The sequence below is a fragment of the Rhinopithecus roxellana genome, chromosome 12, assembly GCF_007565055.1.
Source record: "Rhinopithecus roxellana isolate Shanxi Qingling chromosome 12, ASM756505v1, whole genome shotgun sequence".
Taxonomy (NCBI): domain Eukaryota; kingdom Metazoa; phylum Chordata; class Mammalia; order Primates; family Cercopithecidae; genus Rhinopithecus; species Rhinopithecus roxellana.
Window position 1 is genome coordinate 23,489,119 of NC_044560.1, and position 24,971 is coordinate 23,514,089.

At 56.2% G+C, this 24,971-nt stretch overlaps 1 protein-coding gene across 1 annotated transcript; it reads left to right on the forward strand.

Moving 5' to 3' along the window:
- Positions 1-8,011: 8,011 nt before the first annotated feature.
- LOC104653541 (ATPase family AAA domain containing 3C) lies at positions 8,012-24,038 on the forward strand. The gene is given in 13 exon segments (XM_030942313.1): positions 8,012-8,086; positions 9,062-9,141; positions 9,376-9,445; positions 11,173-11,238; positions 11,241-11,336; positions 12,001-12,057; positions 12,320-12,445; positions 12,739-12,863; positions 13,713-13,764; positions 14,998-15,068; positions 16,180-16,347; positions 17,914-18,022; positions 23,779-24,038. Coding segments are annotated over 13 exon segments (1,218 nt in total). The 3' UTR covers positions 23,902-24,038.
- The last annotated feature ends 933 nt before the right edge of the window (positions 24,039-24,971 follow it).

Below are 24,971 nucleotides of genomic sequence, written 5' to 3' on the forward strand. Positions count from 1 at the left end.
GCACCTGGAAATCAGAAAGGGCCATGCTGCGGTTGCTTCTAGTTGAGACAAGAAGAGTCACAAGTTTGTGATCCACGTGGCAGGTGTTCAGAAGGCCAGGGGCGGGCAGGGCTAGGGAGAGCCCTGGGTACTTTGAGGAGACCCCGAAGGGAGGCTGCTCCCACATCTGAAGAGAACCAACCTGAGGATTTCACGCTGGCTGCGTGCCAGACCAGTCCCTGATAGGTTGTGCAAGGTCCTTTGCTGGACAGCCCATTGCTGGCCACTGAAAGGAGAGGCAGAGAGGGCTGAAAATCGGGTCCATGCCTCCGTGAGCGATGACAGAGCAGCAGTTCTCCAGCATGTGAAACTCTCCAGACACGCCAGGCGCGGTGTCTCACGCCTGTAATCTCAGCACTTTGGGAAGCCAAGGCGGGTGGATCACGAGGTCAGGAGTTCAAGACCAGCCTGGCCAAGATGGTGAAACCCCGTCTCTAATAAAAATACAAAAAAATTAGCCAGGTGTGGTGGCACACGCCTGTAATCCCAGCTACTCTGGAGGCTGAAGCAGAGAATTGCTTAAACCTGGAAGGGCTGAGGTTGCAGTGAGCCAAGTTCACGCCACTACACTCCAACCTGGGCAACAGAGTGAGACTCCAACTCAAAAAAAGAAAAAAAAAAACTCTCCAGAGAGAGCTGTTCGTGAGAAGCCAGACAGAGGCCTGGGGTTTCAGTCCAGATTTCTAGGAAGTGGGGTGGCCACGCGTGGGGCACGCTGCTGGGAACCACCTAGGGAAGCTGGTTGCTGCCCTGTTTCTATGGTGACAGTAATAAACCAAGTTAAATCCCGGAGGCACAGCCCACATGACAGCCTCCCGCCAGAGAGGGGACAGTTTAGGACGATCAGCTCCAGGCAGCAGCTGTGTGTTTCCTGCTTTTTTTTTTTTTTTTTTGAGACAGAGCCTTGTTCTGTCACCCAGGCTGGAGTGCGGTGGTGCGATCGCAGCTCACTGCAACCTCTGCCTCCCAGGTTCAAGTGATTCTCCTGCCTCAGCCTTCTGAATAGCTATGATTACAGGCGCCACCACGCTCGGCTAAATTTTGTATTTTTAGTAGAGACGGGGTTTCTCCGTGTTGGTCAGGCTGGTCTTGAACTCCCGACCTCAGGCGATCCAACCACCTCAGCCTCCCAAAGCGCTGGGATTACAGGTGTGAGCCACCACTCCTGGCAAAAATTTTTTAAGGAATGGGAGTCTTCCTATGTTACCCAGGCTGTTCTCAAACTCCTGACCACAGAGGATTCTCTTGGCTTGGCCCCCCACAATGCTGGGGATGCAGACAGGAGACACCGTGCCGGCCTGGCACTGCTGCTTCCGTTTGCCTCTCATGAATCAGTGCACTTTGAGGAGTGTTGGCAGGGGCTGACAGGCTTCAGGGAGCCCTGTGGAGAACCGTGAGCCCTGCTTTTGGTGGGTGATTGGAGGGGACCATCTACCCAGGGCCGTACACTGGGCACTGTGGCTCAGGAGGGCCTGGTTGGGCGGCTCTTCTTTTGGTTGTGCCAGGGCCTACCCAGTGGGGAAGGAGGAGGGGCCCATGCTGGCCCAGGCTGAGACCAGAACTAGTGGGTCCTTTTAGAAGGCAGAGAGAAAGAACGAGAATGGGACCAGCCCCTCCCTCCTGAAGGCCGGGCCCCCCGAGAAGAACGAGGCTGCAGAGTGATGTGGGGGCCAGCGGTGACTTCATACTACACTGTTCTCAGGGGTAAGAGGGCCCGCTTCTGCCCAGGCATTGTCCATGGAAGACGTGCCGCCGGCCACTGCAGCCTCGGTCCTGGGATGCCCTGGTCCTGGGATGCCCTGCGCCTGGGTCACAGGGGGCCACAGGCCACGCTGGGAGGCCACAGTCCTGTCGTGCCATGCAGCTCCCTGTCCCCAGAGGTCTGCTCAGATGCAGAGATCAGAAACCACACTCACTGCCTGAATTCTGGGAGCAGAGCCCGGTACTCACTGCCTGGCTGGGGCCTACCCTGGGACTCCAGCCCCTGTTCCCGCTGGCCCGGGCTTCCGGAGGCAGCTGCGACCCTATCTTGGCTCAAGGTCCAGACTGCACCTGGAACCTGCACGGTCACTCCTCCAGGTCCTCAATGCTGGAGGACTCTCTCAGACAGGAAACCTTTGCTTTGAGCACAGGGCGGGGTGCAGGGGTGGTCGCGGGGAATCGCAGGGCAAAACAGCACAGTGCAATCGTGTAGAGCCTCATATTGGCCGATGAAACGTAAACTGCTTTCTGCACTTTGTGTCCTTAGGAAGGGTGTGGGGTGTTGGCGGAAGTAGGAAACAGAAGAGGAGCCTGGGCATGCAGCGGGTCTGTCAGAGAGCAGACCCCTGGGAGCTGCAGTGCTTGGAGGGAGGCGGTTTACCTCTGCCCACTCTCTCCATTTCTCTCTCTCTCATTTTCCTTTTAGAGATGGGTTCTTACTCTGAGCCCAGGCTGGAGTGCAGTGGTGTGATTATAGCTCACTGCAGCCTCAACGTCCCAGGCTCAAGTGATCCTCCTGCCTCAGCCTGTCCAGTAGCCATACCCTACTAGGTCCTAATTAGCCCCAGAGGCGTGCACCACCATGCCCGCTAATTGCAAAAATTTGCTGGCTGGGCGCAGTGGCTCACACCTGTAATCCCAGCTCTTTGGGAGGCCAAGGTGGGTGGATCACGAGGTGAAGAGATAGAGACTATCCTGTCTAACACGGTGAAACCCGGTCTCTCCTAAAAATACAAAAAATTAGCCCGGTGTGGTGGCGGGGACCTATAGTCCCAGCTACTCGGGAGGCTGAGGCAGGAGAATGGCGTGAACCTGGGAAATGGAGCTTGCAGTGAGCCGAGATCACTCCACTGCACTCCAGCCTGGGTAACAGAGCGAGACTCTGTCTAAAAAAAAAATAAGGCCGGGCGCGGTGGCTCAAGCCTGTAATCCCAGCACTTTGGGAGGCCGAGACGGGCGGATCACGAGGTCAGGAGATCGAGACCATCCTGGCTAATACGGTGAAACCCCGTCTCTACTAAAAAATACAAAAAATTAGCCGGGCGAGGTGGCGGGCGCCTGTAGTCCCAGCTACTCGGGAGGCTGAGGCAGGAGAATGGCGTGAACCCGGGAGGCGGAGCTTGCAGTGAGCTGAGATCCAGCCACTGCACTCCAGCCTGGGCGGCAGAGCGAGACTCCGTCTCAGAAAAAAAATAAAAAAATAAATAAAATTTAAAAAAAAATAAATAAATAAAATTAAAAATAAATAAATAAATAAATAAAAATAAAAATAAAACCAAGCCCTTCCTGATGGCCATTGGGGTGTTCGGGGGTCGGGGGGGCGTCTGGCTATGGCTGGGGAACTCATTTGGTTTCTCTCCTCCTCCTCTTTTTATTTTTTGGTAGAGACGGGGTCTCTCTTGATTTCCCAGGCTGGTCTCCAACTCCTGGGCTCAAGCCATCCTCCTGCCTCAGCCTCCCAAAGTGTTGGGATTACAGGCCTGAGACACGGTGCCCAGCCAGGCTTCTTTTTTTTGTGAGACAGAGTCTTGCTCTGTTGCCCAGGCTGGAGTGCGGTGGCGAGATCTCGGAGGCTCACTGTGTTATATGCAAATTTTCAGGGTCGCAAAAGAAGTAGCACTCAAACGTACATTTTTCTCAGCTAGGAAAGTTACTTCTATAGAAGGGGGCGTCTCATAGATGGAGCAATGGCGAGCGCTTGGACAAGGGAGGGGAAGGTTCTTATTCCTGATGCAGGTAGCGCCTACTGCTGTGTGGTTCCCTTATTGGCCAGGGTTAGACCTCACAATCTAAATCCGATTGGCTTTTTTTTTTTTTTTTGAGATGGAGTCTTGCTCTGTCGCCCAGGCTGGAGTACAGTGGTGCGATCTTGGCTCACTGCAAGCTCTGCCTCCTGGGTTCATGCCATTCTTCTGCCTTAGCCTCCTGAGTAGTTTAGACTACAAGTGTATGCCATTGTGTCCGGCTAATTTTTGTGTTTTTGGTAGAAAGAGATTTCACCACGTTGGCCAGGATGTTCTCGATCTCCTGACCTTGAGATCCACCTGCCTCGGCCTCCCACAGTGCTGGGATTACAGGCATGAGCCACCACGCCTGGCCTTAAGTGGTTCTTTAAAGTCTGATTCATTGTTTCTACTTTCCCTGATGAGGGTGGGTGTCAAGGAGTGTGGTATTCTTATGTAATGTCTGATGTTTGGAATAGCACTTTTTTTTTTGAGGCAGAGTCTCGCTTTGTCGCCCATGCTGGAGTGTAGTGGCACCATCTTGTCTCACTGTAACCTCTGCCTCCCGGGTTCAAACGATCCTCCTGCCTCAGCCTCCCAAGTAGCTAGGATTACAGGCGTCCACCACCACAGCCGGCTAGCTTTTATATTTTTAGTAGAGACGGGGTTTCACCATGTTGTCCAGGCTGTACTTGAACTCCTGACCTCAGGTGATCCGCCCCCCTCAGCCTCCCGAAGTGCTGGGATTACAAGTATGAGCCACCACTCCTGTCCTCAAGTATAGGTTTTAAATTTACTCTGGCTCGGCCGGGCGCGGTGGCTCAAGCCTGTAATCCCAGCACTTTGGGAGGCCGAGACGGGCGGATCACGAGGTCAGGAGATCGAGACCATCCTGGCTAACACGGTGAAACCCCATCTCTACTAAAAATACAAAAAACTAGCCGGGCGAGGTGGCGGCGCCTGTAGTCCCAGGTACTCAGGAAGCTGAGGCAGGAGAATGGTGTAAACCGGGGAGGCGGAGCTTGCAGTGAGCTGAGATCTGGCCACTGCACTCCAGCCTGGGCGACAGAGCGAGACTCCGTCTCAAGAAAAAAAAAAAAAAAAAAAATTTACTCTCGCTCGCTCTTTCTTTTCTTTTCTTTTCTTTCTTTCTTTCCTTCCTTCCTTCCTTCCTTCCTTCCTTCCTTCCTTCCTTTCTTTCCTTCTTTCCTTCCTTTCTTTCCTTTCTTTCTTTTTTTTTGAGATGGAGTCTCGCTCTGTCACCCAGGCTAGAGTGCAGTGGCGTAGTCTCAGCTCACTGCAAGCTCCGCCTCCCGGGTTCACGCCATTCTCCTGCTTCAGCCTCCTTAGTAGCTGGGACTACAGGCACCCGCCACCGTCCCTGGCTAATTTTTTGTATTTTTAGTAGAGACAGGGTTTCACCGTGTTAGCCAGGATGGTCTCGATTTCCTGACCTCGTGATCCGCCCTCCTCGGCCTCCCAAAGTGCTGGGATTCCAGGCGTGAGCTGCCACAGCAGGCCTACTCTTGGCTTTTAAAAGAATGGGGCAGATTGCTTTTCCTTCACTACTTCTCTCCTTTTCTCTCTCTCTCTGACACTGTCTCTCTCTCACTTTCTCTGTTCCCCCGTCAGTGTTTCTCTTTCCTCTAAGATGTTTCTTTCCTGTCTCAGAATCTCTTCTATAGGCTTATTTTTCTAGTTCTCTTTCCTTTGTAATTTGTCGTTAATACCTGGCCAATTGTTAGTGACAAATTCCTTGCCCAAGAGCATCCTTGACACCTAAACCGGCATATTCTCTCGTTCTTTTAATCTGTTCTTTTCTCTTTCTTTGAGACGGAGTCTTGCTCTGTCACCCAGGCTGGAGTGCAGTGGCACGATCTTGGCTCACTGCAAGGGCCGCCTCCGGGTACACGCCATTCTCCTGCCTCAGCCTCCCGAGTACCTGGGACTACAGGCGCCGCCACCTCGCCCGGCTAGGTTTTTGTATTTTTAGTAGAGACGGGGTTTCACCGTGTGAGCCAGGATGGTCTCGATCTCCTGACCTCGTGTTTCCACCACCTCGGCCTCCCGAAGTGCTGGGATTGCAGGCGTGAGCCACTGTGCCCGGCCACATTCTTTTAATCTGTCTAAAAAAAAAAAAATGTTATATGACCTTTATCTTTTCCTTGCTGTATATTAAATATTGGGGTAAGATTCTGGGTTCGCGGCATGGATTCCTTAATCCCCTTTATGATTAACTCCCTGAGGCCCTGCATATTTTCTCAATAGGCCACCTCGCCCGGACAGAAGATTTTTTTTTGTTTGTTTTTTTGAGACGGAGTCTCACTCTGTCACCCAGGCTGGAGTGCAGTGGCACGATCTCGGCTCACTGCAAACTCCGCCTCCCAGGTTCACGCCACCATCCTCCTGCCTCAGCCTCCCGAGTAGCAGGGATTACAAGCGCCCGCCACCATGGCCGGCTGATTTTTTGTATTTTCAGTAGACATGGGGTTTCACCGTGTTAGCCAGGATGGTCTCCATCTCCTGACCTCATCATCCGCCCACCTGGGCCTCCCAAAGTGCTGCGATTACGGGTGTGAGCCACCGCGCCCGGCCAAAGATGTTTATGGTAAAATTTTGTGATGGGAAAACTGTCATCCCAGAAAATTTTGAGACCTGATGCTTAGGCCTCAGCAGCTCGGAGAATACGTACTTCTGTCCCAGAACACCCAAACGTCGACCTATGTTAGCTCCCCACTAGGAACAAAATGTAACGGCGGACGTTGTCCTACGCTTGCCCTCGTCACCCTGGGCGTGTTGGCTGGTATCCGATTCTTATGGATTCCTGTTCTTGCCTGTTCGTGCCTGATGGCAGATCAATGACAATAGCCATTGGAAGCTTAGGAAAAGCGTATGTAACGTAAAGAAATAGAGGACCCTTTAGCCATCGCCTGACTTTCCGTCAAATTGGGAAATAGTCTCCTCCCGTCCACGTGGGATGGCCTTCCTGATGTGGCCCTCCAAGACCGTCCCTGGGGGATAAAACCCCACAAATGCACCAGCCTCTGTGTTGGGGATGGGGCCTCGTCACGCCAGGTCTGACTGGGAAGGAGGATGGTGAGGCAGTGTGGGGAAAAGAAAGATCAGACTGTTACTGTGTCTATCTAGAAAGGAGTAGACATAAGAGACTCCACTTTGTTCTGCATTTGAGATGCTGTTCATCTGTGACCTTGCCCCCAACCTTGTCCTTGCAAGAGACATGTGCTGTGGTGACTCAAGGTTTAAAGGATTTTGGGCTGTGCAGGGTGTGCTTTGTTAAACAAGTGCCTCAAGGCAGCCTACTGGTTAAAAGTCATCACCAGGTCCGGGGAGGTGGCTCCAGCCTGTAATCCCAGCACTTTGGGAGGCCGAGATGGGCGGATCATGAGGTCAGGAGATCGAGACCATCCTGGTTAGTGTACCCAGGGACAGGTACACTGCCAAAGGTCGCAGGGACCTCTGCCTAGGAAAGCTAGGTATTGTCCAAGGTTTCTCCCCATGTGATAGTCTGCAATATGGCCTCGTGAGAAGGGAAAGACCTGATCGTCCCCCAGCCTGACACCTATGAAGGGTCTGTGCTGAGGAGGACTAGTGTAAGAGGAAAGAACGCCTCTTGGCAATTGAGATAGAGAAAAGCATCTGTCTCCTCCCTGTCCCTGGGCAATGGAACATCTCGGTGTAAATCCCGATTGTATGTTCTGTTTACTGAGAAAGGAGAAAACCGCCTTAGGGCGAAAGGTGGGACGTGCTAGTGCAATGCTGTTCTTTATGCACTAAAAAGGTTTATAGAGATGTTTGCATATGCATATCAAGGCACTTTTCCTTAAACATATGTCACAGAGATCTTTATTCATATATCTTACTTACTGACCTTTTCCCTACGATGATCCTATTATCCTGCCACTTCCCTTTTTCTAAGATGGTAAAGATAATGATCAATAAATACTGAGGGAACTGAGAGACCGGTGCCAGCGTGGGTCCTCTGTATGCTGAGTGCCGGTCCCCTGGGCCCACTTTTTCTTTCTCTATACTTTGTCTCTGTGTCTTATTTCTTTTCTCAAGTCTCTGGTTCCACCTACCGAGAAACGCCCACAGGTGTGGAGGGGCAGGCCACCCCTTCAGGCAGGGCTGGGGGCTTTGAGGTCCAGGTGTGGCTATGGATTCTAGAAAGCCCCCTGGCTGCTGTGCATGCGTGCCCAGTCATCCGTGTATCCTAATACCTGCCCTCCATGCCTCTGCGCCCGCAGGCCATGTCGAAGGAGGCCGTGAATCTGGTGCAGATGCAGGAGCCGACTTTGAAGCCGGAGCAACAGTCCAAGCTCAAAGTGAGTGGGGCCGGTGCGTGTGGGGAGGCCGGGGTGCACATGGGGTTTGGGCGTGGAGATTGGTGGGCTACTGCCGGTGGGTAGGGCCAGGGCCGTGTACATGGGCAGCAGTGGGGCCCAGGGCCGAGCTTGGGCGCCTCATTCCAAGGGGAGGTGAGAGACGCTGCTGCAGTGCCACCCGAGAGGGAGGACCAGTGTTGGTGAGGGTGTCTGGTCGTCTGGAGGGCCTAGAACTTCTTGACATTCTCACCTCATTTCCTTGAGCTCAGCAGGATTTTTTCTATTTTATTTATTTTGAAACAGTCTCGTTCTGTCACCCGGGCTGGAGTGCTGTGGTGTGATCTCAGCTCACTGCAACCTCCGCCTCCTGGGTTCAAGCGATTCTCTTGCCTCAGCCTCCTGAGTAGCTGGAGTTACAGGCACCCGCCACCATACTCAGCTGCTTTTTTGTATTTTTAGTACAGATGGGGTTTCACCATGTTGGCCAGGCTAGTCTTGAACTCCTGACCTCAAGTGATCCACCTGCCTCAGTCTCCCAAAATGCTGAGATTACAGGTGTGAGGTACCGCCCCTGGCCCGTCGCCGTCAGTCCTGAGCTCACAGGTGGGGTTCACGTGTTGCCTGTTGTGGCCATTGTAGCTTAAAGTTTAATTGGCAGAAGACAGCGGCTTCCTTCAGCACAGCCTGAATCAGGGCGGTGGTGTTGGGAGGTCTGCCGCGCAGTGGTCCTTCTCAGGGAAGCTGCAGTGGGGGCTGTTTTCTGCCGCTGGGGAGTTTGGGCTCCTGAAAGCAGCCCCTCAGCGACTGCCATCCCGGCCGATGTCACCTGTGTCTGTGTCAGGCTGTGGCATCTGCAGGGCCCCAGGTGCCCGAGACGCTTGGAGCCCTCCCGTCCTGGGGCAGACACAACCTCTGCATTGGTGTTAAGCATTTTTGTGGTTTTAAAGGCTTTTCTCTTTTTCTGTGGCTTCTCAGCAGCTTGTGAATGAGGAGAACTTACTGAAGCAGGAGGAGTCTGTGCAGAAGCACCATCAGACCTTCTTTGCGTCCATCAGGTGAGCGCTGCCCAGGCCAGCCACAGACGGGGCCCCGCAGGTGTGAGTCGCTGGTCCTAGGCGCTCTCCAGCTCTCCCAAGCCTGGCTGCTCCAGGCTGGCTCCTTGGTGGGGACACTGCCCCTCTGTCCTGGCAGGACCAGGCCGCTATGTCAGGGCCTCACCCTCAATCCGCTCTTGCTGTGCCGTGCGGATCTTCATGTCTGTCCTGGTCACACCACTGCTTCCCCCACAGGACAGCTGTCACCATGTTTGGGGAAAGATTCCGTGCCTTTGTGACAGACCGGGACACAGTGACAGCCACGGTAAACACGCGTGTCCCGGGCAGGGCTGGCAGGTGGCTGTGGGGCAGCTTGTGGGGGCCTCCTGGAACCCCGGGTCCCGGAGCTCTCCCAGCACAGAACAAGCTCAAATTGGACCTGCTGGTGGGAGCTGCTCCTCCCACCTCGAGCTGGTAGAAGAAAACGCAGTTGCCAGCCTGGGCCACACAGTGAGACCCCCATCTCTACACATGACACGTGCATGTCATCCCCGCTTCTCAGGAGGCAGAGGCAGGAGAATCACTTGAACCCAGGAGGCGGAGGTTGCAGTGAGCCGAAATCCTGCCACTGCACTCCAGCCTTGGGACAGAGCGAGGCTTTCTCTCAAAAACAAAAAAACAAAAAACAGAAGGTGACCCTGACTCCATTTTGCAAAAACCTTTATTCCTCAGAAAACCCTGAGTTTGAAGTTCACAGATTCCTCTCTGGTTACAGCCTCACTCTTGTACTCAGGCACTGACCTAGTGTGGTGGCACACCACGTCGCACATGACTGCATCCTCCGTCCCCTGCTGCCAGCACACAGTAGGTGCCTCGCACGCAGTGGGCACTTGCTCCGCCATTGTGCCGGTGCCCTGAGCTGTGACTGCAGCGCCTGCCCGTGGCGTCGCCAGTGTGACAGTGAATGTCGCAGGTGGTGTTGCCACCCGTGTTGGTGAGATGGTGTCACGTGAGGACACGAGGGAGCTGCTTAATGCACTATTGACTTCTGTTTGTATTTAGAGACAGTGTCTCACTCTGTCCCCAGGCTGGAGTGCGGTAGCACCGTCTCAGCTCACTGCAAGCTCCGCCTCCCGGGTTCACGCCATCCTCCTGCCTCAGCCTCTCCTGTTGCCAGGAGTACAGGTGCAGGTCGCCATGCCCGGGTAATTTTTCTGTTTTGGTGAAGATGGGTTTTCACCCTCTTGGCCAGGCTGGTCAGAAACTCCTGACCTCAGGTGATCTGCCCATCTTGGCCTCCCAAAGTGCTGGGATTCCAGGGATAGGCCACCGGGTCTGGCATAAACGATGTGTTTTTTTTTTTTTGAGATGGAGTTTTGCTCTTGTGGCCCAGGCTTGAGTGCGATGACGCGGTCTGGGCTCACTGCAACCTCTGCCTCCCGGGCTCAAGCAATTCTCCTGCCTCTGCCTCCCAAGTAGCTGAGATTACAGGCATGTGCCATCATGCCCGGCTAACTTTTTGTATTTTTAGTAGAAATGGGGTTTCTCCATGTGGGTTAGGCTGGTCTCGAACTCTCAACCTCAGGTGATCCTCCTGCCTCGGCCTCCCAAAAGTGCTGGGATTGCAGGCCTGAGCTACCATGCCCAGCCAGCGTAATTGATTGTTAAAAGAAATTAGAGATTTCGGGTTAGCCTTGTTTTCCAGGAAGAAAGTACCAGTTTAGTGGCCAAGAAAGTAGCAGAGGGTGTGGCCCTGTGACATATCCGGCTGGGTCTTCCCAGGGCCCTGCTCAGCGACCGGGCTTTGCAGGATTTATGCTGCCAGTTGCAGAGAAAATGGCCCTGAGTGAGGACGCTGTGGCGGCCCCGCCTGCCTCATGTAACAGAATGACTGTGGGATTCGGGGCTGGGAATTCGGGTTCCTGTGCTGCCAGCACACAGCCCTGTGTTTCTCCCTTGGGCAGAGAGAGGGTGGGGGCAGCCCTGTGCATCTCCCACTGGTGGAGGGAGGGAGGGTGGGGCAGGCACACCAGGGCGGTGTCTCTGCTGCAGGTGGTTGGGCTGACGCTGCTGGCTGGCGGGGTCTACTCTGCCAAGAATGGAACAGCCGCCCCGGCGCGCTTCATCGCTTCATCGAGGCTGGGCTGTTCAAGCCATTCCTGGTGACCCCGAAGTGCCGTATCACAGTGCTGGAGGCGCTGCAGCAGTCTTTCCAGGTAGCGGCGCGGGCCTGGCCCTCCCTGTGTGCGGTTTCAGGCTGAGTCCCTGTGCCCCACGAGCAGAGTCTGCCCATGCACAGCCTCCTGTCCGCACACACCCTCCTGTCCACACACACCCTCCTGTCCCTGCCCTTTCCCCGGATGAGGGGCACCCGCAGGCCACTTCATGCCTGGGTTTTCCTGTCCGGCGCTGTAGCTTAGGGGTCTGCATCAGTGAGACCCTTCCCCCGTCTGCCTCGGTCTCCCCTGCTCGGGGCTCTTGATGGGGCCTGGGAGCACATTGGGGTCCTTGCAAGTCCCGGGACTTGGGTGTGCTGCCGTGTGTCGGGGAAGCTGCTACAGGCCACGGTGTCGGGCAGTCTCCCTGAGGAGCCGCGCCGCTGGCCAGCCCCCGAGGTCCCTGCTCTCCACACGGGGGTGGTGGGGTCTCCACAGGTCACTCGGTGGGTGGTTAATGAAATAAAAGCCAATAAGGAACCGGAAAATGCCCCCAATCCCAGCAATAGTCACCCAGTCTCCCAGCGCGGCGGGGTTCCAGCTCCTGGCCAGTCCTGGCTGTGCTTTTGGGCAGCTCTGTTTTGGTGTGTTACCGAGCGTGTCTGTGCATTGGTGGCTGTGCCCTGGCTGTGGCAGGTGACCCAATGCCCTTCCCCTCCGGCAGGTCCGCCAGCAGGTCCGCCGTCGGCTCCGGGACGTGCTGGAGGGTGTTGTGCTGAGTGTAAGTCGGTGTGCCTGGGACCGGGGAGGTGCAGGGAGGGGTCCCCGGAGCTGGCCGTGCTGTGGCCCTCCTGGGTGTGGTGTCACCCAGGAGCTTTCGGCTTCTGAGATGCGACTGCTGGGACCGTGCCACGGATAGGCTGTCCGTGAGCTGGGCGGCACCCCGAGGAGTGGAGTACACAACAGGGCATTGCTGCAGCCCCTGCCCCTGAGGCTTCCGTGGGCGCAGAGTGGGTCCCCCAAGCCCCCGTCTTCCCTGGCAGCCCAGCCTGGAAGCGCAGGTGCGCAACATGGCCATAGCAACAAGGAACACTGAGAAGAACCGCAGCCTGTACGGGAATGTCCTGCTGTACGGGCCACCAGGCACCGGGAAGACACTGTTTGCCAAGGTGAGAGCACCTGGCTGTCCAGGTGGGCCAGGGGTCCCTGGGGTCTCACCTGCCTGCAGGTGTCTGGGGGGATCAGTCGCCTGGGGAATGGACTCTCCTTAGTCCTTTGCCCACCCTCATGTAGGGTCAGCGTGCTGGTGTGGGCAACAGCGCCTCCCATCTTCCAGGCAGGGGACATGTGGTGTTTGACAGGCTGTGGCTTCCAGGCAGGGACGCCCGGCAGGGTGGAGTGTGCAGGCTTTGCCGAGGCAGAGGGAACATCTGTTCTGTCTCCCCTCACTCTTCCCGTCTAGAATCTCGCCCTGTACTCGGGCATGGACTACGCCATCATGACAGGCAAGGAACTGGCCGTCATGGGGCCGGAAGGCATGGGCGCCATGCACGAGCTGTTTGACTGGGCCAATACCAGCCGGCGTGGGTGAGATGTCCCCACAGCATGCACACAGGCCCTTCACTGCGGCCCAGCAGGCTGCCTTCGGGGAAAGGGGGTCCAGGTGGCTTTCCGGGACCTCGTGGTCTTTCTGCAGCTCTGTCCTTGTGGCCACGCAGGAGGCCCGGTGGAGGGTCCCTCGGAGGGAAGGTCGCCTGAGTGTGGACCCTGGTGGACACGAGGCCCCCAGCGTGTGGAGGCTGCCAGTGGGATACTTGGCTCTGAGCAGAAGGGAGGTGGGTGGGTGTAGGGAGAGAGGGGTCTTCACAGCTGCAGGGGCACCTCCTCCACGGCCGCCCTCCCTAAAACATGCGTGCAGGTGGGCGTGGGCACCGGCTTCTTTTGGTAGAACCATTTGGAAGTTAGCCGAAGACAGCATGGCACACACCCTTCAATAGGTCCCACAGTGACCGCACGCAGGGCACAGCCTGGGCACCCTTGCGACCTCAGCTGTCCCCATTGGCACCACGTCGCTCATGGCTGGCACCCTCCCCTCTGACCTTTGACCTTTCACTTTAGAAGATCCTGCCCCTGGTGTGGACTCTGAGCGGCCGCCAGCGCTGCACTGGGCCGGGTGGGGGTGAAGCCTGCAGGGCAGAGTCTGTCGCCCCCGTGTGCCGTTGGCTTCCCGGGGCCTTGTGAGGCTGGGCCGTGGTCACCTGCCCAGAGGCCAGGCTGATGGGCTTCTGTCAGTCCCAGGACTTAGGGCTCCCGATGGGGCAGAGGCTGCATCCTGTAGGGATCTGCGCGCTCGGCCTGCTCCCGCCACAGCCGGACGCTGCTGTGGGCCGCTGCAGGTGTCACTCTCGCCGTGCTTGGCCTCCCTCTCGTTCACAGCTTCCTGCTCTTCATGGACGACGCGGACGCCTTCCTTCGGCAGCCAGCCACTGTGAGTGTCACTGAGCCTCTGTCTGGCCACAGGGGGCTGGTGGGGCGGGTGCGTGTGTCATCCTGGACCAGGCCGCAGCCCGCTGCTCAATTCCTTTTTCTCTAAGTTTTGTGTGAAAACCAGCATTTTTTTTTTTTTGGTCAGCTTAATGTTAAGGTGTGGCTTTTGAGGGTTGTTTTGTTTTGTTTTGTTTCGAGATGTTGTCTCCAGTCTCTTGTCAGAGTGGAGTTCAGTGGCAGGATCTCGGCTCACTGCAACCTCCGTTTCAAGCTATTCTCCGGCTTCATCCTCCCAAGTAGCTGGGATTATAGGCACCTGCCACCATACCCGGCCAATTTTTGTATTTTTACTAGAGATGGAGTTTCACCATGTTGGCCGTGATGGTCTAGATCTCTTGACCTCGTGATGCACCTGCCTCAGCCTCTCAAAGTGCTGGTATTACAGGTGTGAGCCACTGCACCGGTCTATTTTTATTTTTATTTTTATTTATTTGAGATAAAGTCACATCTATCCCTTAAGCTGCCTTGAGGTGGCGCAGTCTTGGCTCACTGCAACCTCCACCTCCTGGGTTCAAGCTAGTCTCCTGCCTCAGCCCTTTGAGTAGCTGGGATTACAGACATTTGCTACCACACCCAGTTAACTTTTTTGTATTTTTAGTACAGATCGGGATTCACCATTTTGGTCAGGCTGGTGGAGAACTCCTGACCTCAAATGACCTCCCCGCCTGGCCTCCCGACATGCTGGGATTACATGTGTGATCCACGGCGCCCAGCCATACAGTTCTTTTTTTTTTTTTTTTTTTTTGAGACGGAGTCTGGCTCTGTCGCCCATGCTGGAGTGCAGCGGTGCAATTTCAGCTCGCTGCAACCTCTGCCTCCCAGGTTGAAGTGATTCTCCTGCTTCAGCCTCCCACGTAGCTGGGACTACAGGTGTGCCACCACCCTGGCTGATTCTTGTATTTTTAGTGGAGACGGGGTCTCACCATGTTGGCCAGGATGGCCTCAAACTCCCTACCTCAGGTGATCTGCCCTCCTCGGCCTCCCACAATAATACGTTACATGCATGAGCCACCACCCCTGGCTCTGGTCAGACTTTTGAGTTTAGATCCATGAAAGTGTCACCGCGTCCCTGCTCCCTGCAGGAGGGAGGCCTGTGGGACCTTCTGCTGTGGCTTTGCTCCTGGTGCCTAAGGCTTTGCTCCTGGTGCTTAAGGCTGGAACCTTCTCTCTGCAGGAGGAGATAAACGAGGACCGCAGAGTCGGCCAGGATGCCTTCCTATACCACATGAGGCGGTGCAGCAACAAGTGAGGGAGCCCGTCGGGTCCTGGGCCCCCGGGCAGGGCTGTGCAGTCGTGCCCTTGGTTCTCACCGAGGGACCTCAGGGGCCCTGGATCACAGTGCTGGGCAGCACCCGTGGCCTCAACGTGCCCCCCTCGGATGTACCATGGGAACGACCCAGCTCGGGACAGGATGACTTGTCATTGAGGAACATGCGGGGGCCTCCTGGGCAGAGCCAGGGTCGGTCCTGTCCTCACGGTCCTGTGCGATGCCGCCCCAGCTTGCAGGTCCCTCTGCCCCTGGGTTTCCGTGGTCCTGTACCTGCAAGGGAGGTGGTCTGATCGTCTGAGGCTCTGCTGGGGCCTCCCTTGGGAGGGTGTGGGTGCCCTGGGGTGGGAGATGGAGACACGTTTGCTCCCACGGGAAGCTGGGCATGAGCAGGTCCTGTGTGTTTGGGTGGAGCCTGGGGGCCTCCCCACATTGTGCGTCCTCCGTGAGCTGCTGCCCAGATGTCCCTACCAGGTGGATGGCCCCACGGCAGGCTCCCTAGCCCCTCCCAAATGCCCTAAGTTTGGGTTTTCTTGGTCTCCTGGGCCCCTCCAGCCCCAATCACGTGTCACACGGAGGATCAAGTCCTGCCGGTCGGCTGTGGCTCCTCATGCGTGTTGGGCTCCCTGGCTCAGCTGCTGCTGGTAGACGCTCCCTGGAGCCCTGGCTCAGGTCCTTCCCAGAGAGGCAGAGCTGGGGCCCTGCTGAGCCTCCGCTGCACCCGGGCCCCCGCGGTCCTGCTCCTGGCTCATGTGGCCACTCTTGACATGGACTCTGGGTCCCACATCCCTGCTCCCAGCACAGCAGGGCTCAGGCAGCAGCAGGAGTGGTGGTCCCGGCGCTGCTTATCAGGCAGGGCGAGGGTCAGCGGGGAAGCGCCACATGGGATGAGAACAGAGGCCCAGGTTGCCGGGCGGGGGCACAGCTGGGCAGTGACCAGGGTTGTGCCGCGTCCTCCCGGTGTTTCCTTTGCTCACAAGCTGCCACTTTAGATTCTCCCAGAAAGTCTCCCTGAGGCGGCTGTGAAACTCCCATTTCCCTAGCGGAGGCTCGACCAGCAGCCCCAGTGTCCTCATCCCCACTCCGCAGATTCATGCTGGTCCTGGCCAGCCGCCACCCCGAGCAGTTACACTGGGACATCGATGACATCGTCGACATGAGGTGTCACTTCGACCTGCCCTGGCAGGAGGAGCGGGAGCGCCTGGTGAGAATGTATCTTGACAAGTATGTTCTTAAGCCGGCCACAGAAGGAAAGCAGTAAGTGTCTCGCCTCACCGGCCCCTGTCCAGGGACCCTCGCTCAGGGCCCACCCCCACCCCTGCTCTCCAGATGCTCCCAGCAAGCCCTGTCTCCAGTGTGGCAACGCCTCCCTGCCCTGCGGTTTCTCACAGGAGCCCTGTGGGCCCCAAGGGTCCCTGAGGCCGCACCCAGGGAGGTGCCGCCACCCTTTCCTCATCCCCACCGGAGAACAGCCTGGTGGCGTCTCCTCGGGTTTGGGGGGCAGAGCCCACCATCACTTACAAACCTTCAATTTATTTTTTTGAGATGAAGTCTCGCTCTGTCCCCCAGGCTGGAGTGCAGTGGCATGATCTCAGCTGACTGCAACCTCCGCCTCCTGGGTTCACACGATTCTCCTGCCTCAGCCTCCTGAGTAGCTGCGAGTATAGGTGCCTGCCACCATACCCAACTGCTTTTCGCATTTTTGTAGACATGCGGTTTCACCATGTTGGCCAGGTTGGTCACGAAACCCTGACCTCAGGTGATCTGCCCGCCTTGGCCTCCCACAGTGCTGGGATTACAGATGCCAGCCACTGCGCCCGGCCTCTTTTACGTTCCTCTTCGCTACATGGTGTGTCTAGGACTGGGGAGGGCTGTGAAGAAATCCTGTGCCTGGCCACCCTCAGGCCCTGGCAGTGAGGGGAGGTGACATGGAGTGTTGCTCTGAGACCCCCACGTTGGGATTCGAGGGAGACGCTCCTCATGAGAGCCCCGTGTCGGGACTGGAGAGGATCGTCATGGTCCCCTGCTGGCTGCTGGCCTGGCCTTCCTCCAGCTGCCATGCCTGGCCCTGGAGCCTCGCGGCTCCGGCTGCACTTGTACCCTGAGGCCTTCAGGCTCCCTGTCGCTGGTGGTGGGTGCAGAAGGCACAGTGGGCAGAGCCCTCCAGGTGATGAGGGTCCCTGGTGCTGCACGCTGGCTGCCTCAGGAGCACTCCAGATGAGCAGAGGCTGCTCCACCTCTTGGTGTCCCCAGGTCCGGGATTTCTGAGTCCTTCTGTGCACCTGACCTAAATTCCTGCTGTCTCCAGTGACAGCAAAAGCCGCTCTGTTCCAAAGAGAGCCTGGTTCCCCACGCCGACGCCTCCGCGGCTGCCTGCTCCATGCTAGCACAGCTGTCCCGGCCTCAGTTTCCCTTTGGCCCTCCCCTGCCCTGGGCTCTCCCATTCCCACGGCTGCTCGTAGCCCTGGCACCATGACTTGGCTTCTGTGGCCTCCAGGGAGATGCTTTTGCTGGAAGTCAGGGCTCTGCCACTGCCACTGTAACGGCCATGCACCTTGTGGGTGCTGAGTGGGCAGGTGTGGGCAGGGCTGGTGTGAAGAGGGGGTGTGGCCATCTCCAGGCCCCACAGCAGCTGCCACCTCCCTGCTCAGCCCAGACCTGGTTTGCATCAGGGAGAGGGTGGAGTTTGGCTGTCACAGGAAGAGAGTCCCTGCCAAGGGCGCGTCTGGCATGGGTGCACGCCTGGCTGCGTGTCTTCCAGCCCCCACCTCGTGGTGTGGGAGCCACTGCCTTGGCCGGCCCACTTGGAAACTCCTTCCCCAGGCGCCTGAAGCTGGCCCCGTCTGACTATGGGAGGAAGTGCGTGGAGATCGCTCAGCTGACGGACGGCATGTCGGGCCAGAAGATCGCAAACCTGGCTTTGTCCTGTCAGGTGAGTCAGGCTCGGGCTCACCCACCCAGACAGGAGCCCAACTGCTGTGGAGACGCCCGGTTGCGCCTGTCCCAGCACCAGTGTCACACAGGAACTTCTGTTGAGGGGTTTTCAGTGCACAGCCGTGACACGGGGCACCCGCCCCAGTTGGGCCACTCCACACACTGGCGCGCCCCTGCTCCTGCCCTCAGAAGGGTGGGGCATGTCCGTGGCTGACGGTCACAGGTCAGGGAGCCCGTCCAGCATCCTAGTATCCGGGCTCTGCCAGGTGGGGCGGGAGGCTTTCGCTGCTCACCTTGGCGGACGGGCACCCCCTGGTGTGAATGCTCATCAGGAAAGGCCCCGCCTGAGTTTGGTGGTGGGGCTGGAGGGATGTTGTGTTTCCTGGACCAAGTCCGTTGGCTTGGTCCTGCTTGACGGGCTCAGACACATGGGCAGGAGTGACTTCTGATTGTCCCACAGCCGGCTGCTCCTTGGAGGACCCCCTCCTGCAGGTCCGTGGCTGCTCCAGGGACGGGGAGCCGGGACTCAGAGCAGTGTTGGCGTGGCCATCCAGAAAGCTTTGGTCTTTGGGGGTTGCTGGAAAAGCAAAACCAGGTCTGTGGGGCCGAAGGCACCAAGGCCATACACAGGCATCGCTGCCTCTGGGGTCTGCAGAGTCTGTGTGATAACCTGGTCACTCAACCTAGCAGCGCTTCCACGTGTGACAGGTTCATGAAGTAGCCAGTTACCTTGATTTGAACGTTGGAGCCGGGGTCTATAGGGGCTGTATTAGTCAGTTATGCCACTGTGACAAAGAGTCCCAGATCTCAAACCCCATCCTTGTGGGTCAGCTGAGGTCTGTATTCCAGGCCGTCCTCACTTGGGACCAGGTCTGTTTCCACAACTAAGCAAGCAGAGGCCAGGCATGGTAGTGGCTGACGCTTGTATTCCCAGCATTTCGGGAGGTTAAGTCAGACAGATTACTTGAAGCCAGGAGTTCAGGACCAGCCTGGAAAGCAAGGGGAGACCCCATCTATACAAAAAATTAAAATATTAGCTGGACCTAATGGTGCAGGCCTGTAATGCCAGCTGCTTGGGAGGCTGAGGTGGGAGGATTACTTGAGTCCGGGAGGCAGAGGCTGCCATGAGCCGTGATTGTGCCACTGAACTCCAGCCCGGGTTACAGAGCGAGACCCTGTCTTAAAAAATAAGAATAATTGGCCGGGCGCGGTGGCTCAAGCCTGTAATCCCAGCACTTTGGGAGGCTGAGACGGGCGGATCACCAGGTCAGGAGATCGAGACCCTCCTGGCCAACACGGTGAAACCCCGTCTCTACTAAAAAAATACAAAAAACTATCCGGGAGAGGTGGCGGGCTCCTGTAATCCCAGCTACTCGGGAGGTTGAGGCAGGAGAATGGCGTAAACCCGGAGGTGGAGCTTGCAGTGAGCTGAGATCGCGCCACTGCACTCCAGCCTGGGCGACAGAGCGAGACTCCGTCTCAAAAAAAAAAAAAAAGTAAGAATAATTTGAGCCGGGTATGGTGGCTCACACCTGATACCCCAGCATGCTGGGAGGCCAAGGGGAGAGGATCACTTGAGGCCAGGAGTTTGAGACCAGCCTGGCCAACATGTTGAGCTCCACCTCTACTAAAAATACAAGAATTGGCCGGGCACGGTGGTGGTGCGTGCCTGTATTCTCAGCTACTTGAGAGGGTGAGGCAGGAGAATCGCTTGAACCCGGGAGGTGGAGGTTGCAGTGAGCCGAGTTTGTGCCTGAGCAACAGAGTGAGACTCCATCTCAAAAAAACAAACAAACAAACAAAAAAACACACAGGAGTGTGGGCGGCTGCTGGGCCTGCCGTAACCACTGGGGCAGTGTGTCCCCACAGCTCTGACACAGAGGCCCAAGGTCAGGGTGCCGGCTCGGTCCCCCCCGTGGAGTGTTCTTTGCTGGGTACTCATGTGTCAGTGAGAGCAACCCAGCTCTGTGGTGTCCCTTATAAGGATGCTCATCCTGGGCCGCTCACAGCCGTGGTGGGGGGCCACCATGCCCAGCGCCAACTTGGGTCCTTCATCAGTTGTGTTTTTTGTGCTGGGCACTGTGGCTCACACATGTAATCCCCGCACTTTGGGAGACTGAGGTAGGTGGATTACCTGAGATCAGAAATTTGAGAACAGCCTGGCCAACATGGTGAAACCCCGTCTCTACTAAAAGTATAAAACTTAGCTGGTCATGGTGGTGTGCGCCTATAATCCCAGCTACTCCAGAGGGTGAGGCAGGAGAATCCCTTGAACCCGGGAGGTGGAGGTTGCAGTGAGCTGAGATGGTGCCATTGGATTCCAGCCTGGACTATTCAGCATCCTTTGAGATTCCATATGAATTTTAGGAGTGGGTTTCCTATTTTTGTAAAACATAATTGGGGTTTTCACAGGGACCGCATTTAGTCTCTATGTTGCTTTGACGTCTCTCAGCAATATTATGTGGTTTTCTCTTGTTTTCGAGATGGAGTCTCACTCTGTTGCCCAGGCTGGAGTGCAGTGTTGTGATCTCAGCTCACTGCAACATTCTCCTCCCGGGTTAAAGTGATTCTCCTGACTCAGCCTTCTGAGTAGTTGGGATTCCAGGCACGCGCCACCACGTCCGGCTAATTTTTATACTTTTAGTAGAGACGGGGTTTCGCCATGGTGGCCAGGCTGGTCTCAAACCCGTGACCTCAGGCAATCCACCCACCTCAGCCTCCCAACGTGCTGGGATTACAGACACGTGCCACCACCCCTGGGTAATTTTTGTATTTTTAGTAGAGATGATGATTCACCATGTTGGCCAGGCTGGTCTTGAACTCCTGACATGAGGTAATCCATCTGCCTGAGCCTCCCAAAGGGCTGGGATTCAGGCGTGGGCCATTGCGCCCGGCCAGTGTTCATTGTACAAGTCTTTCACCTTCTTGGTTAAGTGAATTTCCAAGTATTTTATTCTTTCAGATGCTACTGTAAATGGAAACGGTTTCATAATTCTGTGTTCACATTATTCACTGTTGGGATGTAGAACTGCAGCTTATTTTGCTGTTGATTTTGTATCCTGTAAGTTTGCTGATTTCACGGGGTTTTTTCTTCCAATATGGATTCTAGGATTTTCTACATATAAGGTAATGTCATCTGAGAACAGGTGATTTTACCTTTCCCTTTTCAGTTTGGATGGCTTTTCTTTTTCTTGTCTAATTGCTCTGGCCAGAGCTTCCAGTGGTAAGTGGAACAGAAGCAGTAAAACGTTCTTGCCTGGTTCCTTACCTCAGAGGAAAAGCTTTGTTTTTCACCACTGAGTATGTCACCTATGGGCTTGTGATATGTGGCCTTCATTGTGTTTAGGGCGTATCCTTCAATGCTTGGTTTGGTGAGTGTTTTTATCATAAAAGTGTGAGGCGGGTGGATCACCTGAGGTCGGCAGTTCGAGGCCAGCCTGACCAACGTGGAGAAACCCCATCTCTACTACAAATACAAACTTAGTTGGACATGGTGGTGCATGCCCATAATCCCAGCTACTCGGGAAGCTGAGACAGGAGACAGGCAGGCAGAGGTTGCAGTGAGCCGAGATTGCATCATTTGCACTCCAGCCTGTTCAAGAAGAGCAACATTGTCTCAAAAATAAAAAACAAAAAAAGTGGCCAGGCACCGGGGGGCGGGGCTCACGCCTGTAATCCCAGCACTTTGGGAGGCCAAGGCGGGGGAATCATGATGTCAGGAGATCGATACCATCCTGGCTAACACGGTGAAACCTGTTTCTACTAAAAATACAAAAAATTAGCTGGGCATGGTGGTGGGCGCCTGTAGTCCCAGCTACTTGGGAGGCTGAGGCAAAAGAATGGCATGAACCCAGGAGGCGGAGCTTGCAGTGAGCCGAGATGCCCGGGCTACAGAGCGAGACCCCACCTCAAAAAAAAAAAAAAAAGGTGTTGTATTTGGTGGAATACTTTTCCTGCAACACTTAAGACAGTCATGTGGTTTCCTTCCTCCACTCTGCTAATATCGATTGATTGTTGTATGTTGAGCATTTCGTATGTGGAACATTGATTTTCATATGTTGAACCATCCTTGCATTCCAGGAATAAATCCTGCTTGGTCAGGGTATAGGGTCCTTTTACTATACTGCTGAATTCACTCTGCTGGTATTTTGTTGAGGACTTTCCCGGCGATGCTCGTCAGGGATATTGGCCTGTCATTTTTCTTGTGGTGTCTTTGTCTGGGTTTGATATCAGGGTAATGCTGGCCTCCCAGGATGAGTGAGGAAATGTTCTTCAATTTGTCCCAGAGTTTGAGGAGTGCTGCTGGTTCTTCTTAATGTTTTGTGAATTGACACGTGAAGACATCAGGTCCAGCTCGTGTCTTTCAACTTTTACAGCTTGAAGACTTTAGGTTCCCAGAAAAATTTCCAGGGTAGCACTGAGAGCTCCCAGGCCCGGGGCCTTGCCACGTGGTGAACGTCATGTGTCACTGTTGGCCTCACCTGGGACTGGGTCTTGCCGAGAATCCCACCCAGGAGGCCACGTGACATTTAGCTGTCACTTCTGGTGGGCTCTGTCAGGTCCCGTGCTTCCTGGTGGAGTGGCCCCGTGAGCGTCTGCTCAGCCCCTTTCCTCCACTGGGCCCTGGGTGAAGTGCAGCCACTCGGGTGCACCCTGAGGGTTCCTGCACCTGTTTCAACTCTCTTGGGTCGGCTCAAGATCAAAAATGATGCTGAGCAGTCCTGGTCCTCTGATGCACAGTGGCGGTCCGGTTCCGGTCAGTGTCTCCTGCACTCCTGGGCCGCTGAGCCAAGCTTGGCAGTCCAGCTCCAGTCGGTGTCTCCCCACACAGTGGCTCTTGGCGAGGGGTGGGCGCTGCCAGAGGGGACGGGCACCACATGGTCATCCCCATGGCAGGTTCCGTCGTGGCAGCCGTGTTGTGGGAGGATGGTGTGCTGCTGCCCCTTTACCCTGTGAGATGAATCCTGCCTCTGGGAGGCACAGCCGGGATGGGGTGAGGAACCCCCTCAGCCGTCCTGGAAGGGTCCCCTGCCCTGTGCTTCCTCCAGGCGTCCTGGTGCACTCCTGAGCACGGTGCCCAGTGGGGGTGCCCACACCCTCACCCTGGCCCATAGGTGGCTCCCCTTGGGGACTCCACGCCTTCCACTGGCACTGGGATGGAGAGCGACCTGTCCATGGCAGAAGGGCTGCACCTGAGGTGCTTGAAGCGACACCAAGGGCCACAGCCCCAGCAGCTCCAGCCTCCACGTGCTGGATGCCAAGTCCTGTGCCCAGGACAGGGAGGTGGAGGCAGGGGTGACCTTGATGCTACCACCTACGTGCCCTGAGGTTGGGCAGTGGCTGCCTCTGTCCTGGGGGCCTATGAAGGTGAGGGTCTGAGGATCTGCGGTGCCCTGTGACCCGGGGGCACTGCCTGGCCACGGCTGAGACATGCAGAGGGTCTACAATTCTCTCCTGCCTCTTGGGAGCTGCCATGGGTCTGCAGTCAGTGGGGCTCGGCCTCGGGCTTTCTGTTATTAGAAAGTCACTGAGAAACAGCAGTGCCGAGGACGCAGGCAGGGCTGTGGCACTGCAGGGGCCGCTCCCGGTGTTCACACGCATGCTGGGCTCTGCCGAGGTGCAGGAAGCCGGTGTTTCACCCTGAGGCCATCCTGGTGCCCCTGGTTTGGACCCTCCCCACCTCGGAGCCCTGGCATGCGTTAGGGGTGGGGGGTTCCCATGGTGGCCTCCCTCAGCTCCCTCTCTCCTCACTAGGACAAGGTGTATGCCTCCAAGGATGGGGTCATCACCGAGGCCATGTTGGATGCCGGTGTGCAAGACTTTATCCAGCTGCAGCAGCAGATAATGTGCTGGCTGAAGAGCAGTGGCCGGGCCTGAGGACGAGCACCCCTCAACCTGAGTCCTCGGCGAGACCACACCTCACGGAGCATGGCTGCTGACCTCTCCCACCCCTCCCTTCTGGTCCCTGCACATTTAGGAAATGCTCCCCCTAATAAACTCCCACAGGTGCCGCACCACTGTGTCTATTGGCTGATGCGGGGCGGGGTTTCGGGTCCCCTAGCGTCCCCCTGGGGTCAAAGGTGACAGAAAAGACAGAGGCTGGAGCTTTCTGGAGAATTTAACCACAGAGGGGTGGGCTTCACATGAGGTGCCTGCCACAGCGGTGCCGGCTGCCTGAATGCCATCCGGGACCGGCTCCAGTGGCCTATGCCTGCATTCTCAGCAATTTGTGAGGCCAAGGCGGGTGGATCGCCCGAGGTCTGGAGTTCAGACCAGCCTGGCCAACATGGTGAAACCCCATCTCTCCTAAAAAAAAGGAAATAGAAAAATTAGCCGAGCGTCGTGTCGGGTGACTGAAATCCCAGGTACTCAGGAGGCTGAGGCAGGAGAATCACTTGAACCCGGGAAGTGGAGGTTGCAGTAAGCTGAGACCATGCCATTGTACTGCAGCATGGAGAACAAGAGTCAAACTCTCAAACAAAAAGCCAGGTTAGGTGGTACAAACCTGTGGTCCCAGCTCGGTCCCAGCTGCTTGGCTTGGAGGCTGAGGTAGGAGGATCACCTGAGCATGGGAGGCCGAGGTTGCAGTGAGCCAAGATCACGCCATTGCACTCCAGCCTGGGTGACAGAGTGAGAACCTGTCTCTAAATAATCAAAACCTTGATTACAGCCATGAGGTGGGGTTTGGAGGGCGTCTGGCTATGGCAGGAGAACTCATTTGTTTTTTCTCGTCCTCTCCTAATTTTTGGTAGAGACAGGGTCTCTCTTTTTTGCCCAGGCTGGTCTCCAACTCCTGGGCTCAAGCGATCCTCCTGCCTCGGCCTCCCAAAGTGGTGGGGTTACAGGCGTGAGCCACCGCACCTGGCCTGTTTTCCTTTTTTTTTTTTTTTTTTGGCGACGGAGTCTTGCTCGCCCAAGGTGGAGTGCAGTGGTACCATCTGGGCTCA